A 7,197-nucleotide genomic window follows, 5' to 3' on the forward strand; every position below is an offset into this window, starting at 1 on the left:
ACCAATCAGATGTGGCCATGCATTCACATGACCAAACTGTGGCGGGCAGAGCCGCCCAAGCGTTTCAAAGTAGCGGACACACAGAAAGAAGAAACACATGAAAACATGGCAGAGCCAATTGTCTAGAGGATGAACACCCTTGGCCTCATATACAAAGAATGTTTCGCTTAAAAGCAGTACAAAAGAACAGCTATGTCTTCAGTGAGAGCCAAAACAAACCAACTTTTCAGCGTGAAAAAACTCAGCTCGTGTAACCCGAGGAAACGGTAAGTTTTCTCTAAATATCTTTTCAGCTGTGGTTAGCTGGATGTCAGTCTTATGTTAAGATTAATAATTACTTTCTTGAACTGTCTACTACAGGTTTGTGACTGAGCTTCTTGGAGGTGAGACGTATGTCTCATGTTCAGAGGTTTTACCTGCTTTCTGCCACCTGTATCACACCATGGAGGTCTCCAATGATGACTCAAACTACGTGGTGAAATTTAAGACTACCTTCACAAAGGACCTATACCAACGTGTAGCTACCCTCAACCATCAGTGGCTCAAGATAGCTACTGTGCTCGGCCCACCCTTTAAGGATTTAAAGTTTTTTGCAAGGGGAGAGCGACAAGAGGTTTGGATCAGCCTTGAGGCCCTGCTGCAGGAACAGTGTGAAAATGCCAGCACAAAGGAGCCAGCAAAGACAAAAATTCATGACAATCACTAGAATAAAATTTGCAATCTAAAATAACAAAATGATAAATCCTCTATCCATTTTCTTCAGCTTATCTGAACTTGGGTCCGGGCTCAACCTCCATCTCACCAGTCACCTCCACAAACATAAAACAACGAGGCTTTCCCAGGGCAGGCGATAGATACAATCTCTCGCAATTTCTGCTGTGTGTATCACTGATCTCATTTTTGTCCCTATAAAAGAACTAGCAAAACAGTGTTAAAAAAAGATCAGGCCGAAGTTAACAGATTTATAGCATTTCTCACCAACAATGATTCTTCTGGTAGCAGATTGGTTCATAAATTAGGAAACAATTATTTAGTGCTAACTTTGACAAACAGATTAGTTCTGTGGTGGAAAAAATATATAATATTTTTATTTCCAGTTGAGATTGTTGGCCAAATTGAAGGTTTATCTTTTGTATAATGACTTTGAAAGACTCAAACATTAGATTTCCCTTATTAGATGCTCCGATAAACACTTTGATGCCATTCTCCTATTTTATTAGAGTTTATTTGCAAAGTCTCTGAGTACAACTCACCTCAGTATTGCTATCATTAGACAGAAGTGAGCTTCACTGACTCATCACATTAGAGATTTTACAAATAAATCCTTGAGGAGTAGAAAGTAGTGTGGACTCAAATACAGACAATGGAGATGCAGGTGGATGTATAACAAAATCCGAGGCTTTATTTTGGGCTGCAAAAAACACCAAAAACAAAAAGCAATGGAGGACTGGGAAAAACTAACAAAAACCAAAACTGGGGAAAACTAGAAACAAGAATAAAGACACTAAGAACCTGTGACGAGAAACTTGGAACATGAAACATGAGACGAGGGACATGGAACCTGGAACATGGAAAAATGCAGTGGGTGCAACAAACAGAGGAAGACAAAGGGAAAGACACTTACTCTACTGAAATGTATTCCCCACTGCTTCGTACTCTATTATTACAAATGTAAATGTTACTAAGAAATGATAAAACAAAATAGCATTTTCATGGTAATGATCATTTTCTATTCCATATGTCAGAATAAAATCCATAGAGTGATTAAAGTGTGGGTTGGCTCTTTAAGATTTTGAGAGAAGCTAACTGAGTCTAATAATAGAATAAATGCCATGTTGAGGCTGTCCGACATTGTTTTGCAAAATTAGACACTGATTCAACATTAATTTTGACCTGTGGTAGCTGGGATAGACTCTCAGGCATCAGATACTAATTTTCAGCCTTGCTCCTTGCACACTGTAGAAGTTTGTGGAATCAGTATGAATCACATTGAGAATACTTTATTAATTCCAGAGGAAATGATGTAAATACATTGTGTTAATGCACTGTTGAGTGGCAGTAAGAGTTGAAAACTCTGGCTGTCAGCTCCACCTCTGCCACCCCTGGCAACAAGAAGTGCAGTCAAGTCTTTGGGACAACTGACAATGAGCCTTTCACGTCACTTTTCTTTAAAGAATTGTTTTACTTCAATCAGTTTTTTTTTTCTTTTTAGCATAAATGACATTTATAAAGTCATGCCAAATTATCTCGATCTGATTAAGTCCAGACTTTGACTTCAAAAATCATCATTTTCCTTTTTTTTCAGCCAAAGATAGATTTGTTAGTGTGTTTCTGATAATTGTGCTGCTGTATAATCTGACTGTACTTGAATTATAGAGCATGAGCATTTGCCTTCAGGATATCCAGTGTGGTATTCTTTAGACTTTGGTCAGCAGTTTTTTGTTGGGTTTTTTGCCTTGCGGCTCTCCCATGAAAACCATTTTTGGTAAGGGGAGGGCGATCACTTTTCCAGGGCCAGGAAATTTTGGATAGCTGTTTTTCCCTAAATAATTGGATGATGGTCAATAAATCGATTACCCTAAGCCTAACTGGAGGGAATATTGAAACTTCTGAACAGTTTAAATAAAATAAATTAATTATCAGTCATGAATGAGATTTAATTTGTATCATCTTTTGCTACATCTGGCAATATAGTGCAATTCATTGCTTAAATATTATTGGTCAGGTTTTCAGGTTTTTCAGAAAAAAAAAAGACCTTAAAAAATATCCCATCCACCTTTTCAAATCACTCCCTTAATTTGTAAATACATTTCTATGTTTGCTATTAATCACCATAACAGAAATAATCTTAATTTGACAAAGTAACCAAAACTTTCCTATGCATATTGAATATGTAGAATTTCAGCTTACAAATGGAATACTAGCTTGTTGTGAAAAGTCCAATATACTCTGATTAATTTTTGTTCATTAAAAATTTCTTGCTGTTTTTCTCAGGCTTAAACAATATGATAAAACATTTTGGAGCAAATATACACATTATTAGTCCAAAGCTGGAGGCCAGAATGGCAAAAATTTCTACAACTACAGCAAATTTCCCAGGTGAACTAACATATGCTGGGATAAAGGTGATCCACACTGCACAGAATATCAGCATGCTAAAAGTGATAAGCTTGGCTTCATTGAAATTATCAGGTAATTTGCGGGCTAAGGCAGCTAAAACAAAGCAAAACAAAGCAAGTAGCCCTATGTACCCGAGCACAGCCCAGAAGCCAACAGCAGAGCCTAATGCACATTCCAGGATGATTTTCTCCTTGTATGTGGTTAGATTTTTTATTGGAAAGGGAGGGCTGAATACTAACCAAAAAGAACATATTAAAACTTGAATAAAGGTAAAAGACACAACAGTCATTCTTTGCTGTGGAGGACCAAACCATTTCATCACATTGCTACCTGGAAGTGTCGCTTTAAAAGCCATTAAAACCACTATAGTTTTCCCAAGTACACAGGAGATACAGAGCACAAAGGTGATGCCAAACGCAGTGTGACGCAGCATGCAGGACCACTCAGATGGTGCTCCAATGAAAGTTAATGAACATAAAAAACACAGAGTCAGTGAGATGAGCAGCAGGAAGCTCAGCTCAGAGTTGTTGGCTCGGACAATTGGAGATGTCCTGTGATAAAAGAATACAACTGCAGTGATAATGGCCAGACAAGCACCAATGACTGAGAATGTAGCCAAGGTGATTCCTAGGATGTCTTGAAAAGAAAGAAACTCTATAGGTTTAGGGATACAAGTGTCTCTCTTTGGATTAGGCCAGAACTCTTTGTGGCAGGTTAAACAATCGGTCGAATCTGAATAGAAAGAAAAAAAAATCATAGGCTCCTTGTAATTTCTGTAATTTTCATATGTTCACAATAAAAACATTTTACATGCATAGAAATCTTTTCATTTTACCTGTTGTATTACTAATCTCTCCCACAGGACACGCCATACAGTCATAGCAGCAGATGGGTTTTCCTTTCTGCAGTACTTTACGAGTTCCTGGAGGACAACTGTTAGTGCACACTGAAACTGGCACCTGTCAACACACAAAGGTGGTATAATAAATATAAATGTTCAGTAGAGTCAGATTCTCATCCTTTGAGTCATTACTTTTCTGCTATCCTCCATCCAGGTTATGTTTCTGTTAATCCAAAGTTCGTGGCCCACTGGTAGTGATGCATCATACAGCCCTACAGTTATAATATCAATGATGCCACTTTCACTTTTCTGCCAGTTAACCAGCTCATAAATAGCCACAGGATCCCCATTAGCATTAAATGACACATCATATCCATTTTGGGAAAAATTAACTTTTTTCAGTTCAGTTAAAATCTGTAAACATAATAAAAAGAGAGGGTGGGAGAGAAAGGAAATAGATACAAAAGTGCAATAATCAATATTAATACGTAATTTAATTCAAGCAGGTGATGAGGGAAATTGCCATTAAGATATTTATTTCTTCTGACCTGTTTGGACTGCAGCTTGGTTAATGTGTCACACTTAGCTGTGACATTTGTTCCTCGACACATTGCATTATGAATGGCATGTGCTATTGCATACACAGCTTTGTACACCATGTTAGTAATTCTGAGCTCAGATGTGTCAGTATACTGATTATGGAGACTGTTTATGTCTTCTTTTCCATCACATATTTCCTTGTCTGCAGCAGTATCTAAAAATAAACAAAGACAGAACTGACATTTTAAACTGTGAAATTCAAACTAGTCTCAGATCTTTTTATGTACTTGCCACTGTGACCAATTTTCCCAAACCATATATATATATATATATATATATATATATATATATATATATATATATATATATATATATATATATATATATATATATATATATATATATATATATATATATATATATATATATATATATATATATATATATATATATATATATATATATATATATATATATATATATATATATATATATATATATATATATATATATATATATATATATATATATATATATATATATATATATATATATGTGTGTGTGTGTGTGTGTGTGTGTGTATCATTGCTACCATTAATATTTAATTGAAAACTGCTCAGCTCATAGATCAACAGTGCACCTTGTAACACCAGAGGTTTGACAGGATCATTTAAACCTAGAAACATTCCTTACTGTTTTTCAGTGTGCAGTTGAACGAACCTTCCCAAAACTCAGTAAGTATTTGAGAAGCTGCCACTTCAGAGGGAGACAGATTCAACAAGAAGTCTCGGAGACCTGGAATTACTGACTTCGGAATCGCAAATCCAATGGCCCCAGCACATACATGGAATCTCTTTAATTCTGAGTATGTTATCCACGACTCACTGCCTATCCACTGGCGGGGTGGGGAAGGCTCACGTGATAGCTCCTCCAACAGGATCTTCATGTCTCCTAAAGCTGCAAATGCCACAACAACCATAGCTGTAGACCTGTTGAGATAACATAGTGCATTAGAAAACTGTTTTTATGTGTCTTTACATCATCAAATGTTTATTTTAAAGATAATTAAACAAGTCAATGCACAATAATTATCTCTGATGAAGAAACCTGCGGATAACATCTGCTACTCTCTGAATTCTGCTCTGTGGGTGTGTCCGATAGAAAGATACAGAGTATTCCACACAGATCCCCTCTTTCTGTGCTGCTTGGAGAAAAGAAGCCATGCCCTTATTTCCATAATCCGAATCCGACCGAACAGCACCTATCCAAGTCCAGCCAAAGTGTTTCACTAGCTTGGCTAGTGCTTCAGCTTGAATCTGGTCACTGGGGACTGTTCTGAAAAAACTTGGGTACTGCTGCTTGTCAGACAAGCATGCACATGTCGCAAAGTGGCTCACCTAAACCAAAAGAAATAAAACAGTGTAACTCGGAAAATACCGCAAACACAAATATCACATGGCATATTTTAAATACAAAAATTGACAGAAATTGGAAATTGGCATTTACCTGGGGAATGTTAAAAGAACTGATGACTCGTGACAAACTGATGGATGTCATAGACCCAGAGTCCCCAACAACAGCCATCACCATACCAGATTGTGAGCAAATGTTACCAATGGAAAACACACTGTCGAAGCTATTTAGAAACTGAAATGCCACATGCACTGCCACAGCCACTGATGCACATGAGTCATAGATCTGATACCCGAGCCTGATTCCGGGCAGCAGCTCTGTGCTGTTGTTAATCTCTTCTATGGCAAAGATCATTGCACGTAATGACTGCAGATCATTAATCCTGCAGAAAGTTAACTCACTGTTAGAAATTAAACTACAGACTTAGGTTAAATGTCACAAGAAAACATTGTAGGAGTTTTGGGTTTTGACCATGGCCAAATAATGACTTCAGTTTTTAAGGGCACTTCAACACATTGCCTCATCAGTTAAATTCAGCAGAAATGATTATCATGATGAATCACAAAAATGTATGAATAAATATGTAAAGTCATTTCCTGTTTGACTTTTGTAAAATTGTTGTTTAACAATATGATTTCTGTTTTCAAAAACACAAATATTACTTCCACAAATATAAATGACTGACTATTGGAAAACTTTTCTTGGTGATTTTTTTCAGCACCATACAGAAGCAATGTAATACCACAGAAAATAAAACATGAAAACATTTTCATTCTTACACCGTGCAATATGTTTTGATCACGCTCTTCTTTCCAATACTGACCTTCCTTTGCATTTCACAGGCTCAGGTATGATGGTGTAGTCATTGTAAACTGTGTGTGTGTATGTATGGAGGGAGAAAACACCACCAATAACTAAGTCCCCGTCCTTTGAGAATGCAGGCAAACGAGTGCTTCCTTGAAGCTTGCATTTCACAGATGATACTACCGTTCCAGCCCAAGCCCCTGTAGACCTGGTTGTTTGACTCAGATAAGCAGCCAATACCAGACCAATTAAAACAGCTGCTCTTTCCATCTCTGTCTGACATCCAGCTTGTGTATATGGGTGTACGTTTGTTCCTTGGTTTATATAAGTCTTATGAGAATTTTTTTCTTCTTCTTTTCATCTTCACAAGTACATCCTCTTACCAAGTTGTGTTTTCAAAACCCTCAGATATTAATCATATCCTATGCCTTCCCAGTATGGTTTGTTGGCTTTGGGTTACCCAGGCCAAAAATCCTTTC

General features: G+C 37.0%; 1 protein-coding gene across 1 annotated transcript; it reads right to left on the reverse strand.

Moving 5' to 3' along the window:
- Positions 1–2,760: 2,760 nt before the first annotated feature.
- Positions 2,761–6,283, reverse strand: LOC116311319 (extracellular calcium-sensing receptor-like). The gene is made up of 7 exons (XM_039622449.1): positions 6,008–6,283; positions 5,609–5,898; positions 5,195–5,490; positions 4,510–4,715; positions 4,154–4,375; positions 3,956–4,079; positions 2,761–3,852 (listed from the first exon to the last, which is right to left on the reverse strand). Exons 1-7 carry the CDS (start codon positions 6,266–6,268, stop codon positions 2,954–2,956), a joined length of 2,298 nt encoding a protein of 765 aa, XP_039478383.1. The 5' UTR covers positions 6,269–6,283; the 3' UTR covers positions 2,761–2,953.
- Between the last annotated feature and the right edge of the window lie 914 nt (positions 6,284–7,197).

This window comes from Oreochromis aureus, linkage group 14, assembly GCF_013358895.1.
Source record: "Oreochromis aureus strain Israel breed Guangdong linkage group 14, ZZ_aureus, whole genome shotgun sequence".
NCBI lineage: Eukaryota > Metazoa > Chordata > Actinopteri > Cichliformes > Cichlidae > Oreochromis > Oreochromis aureus.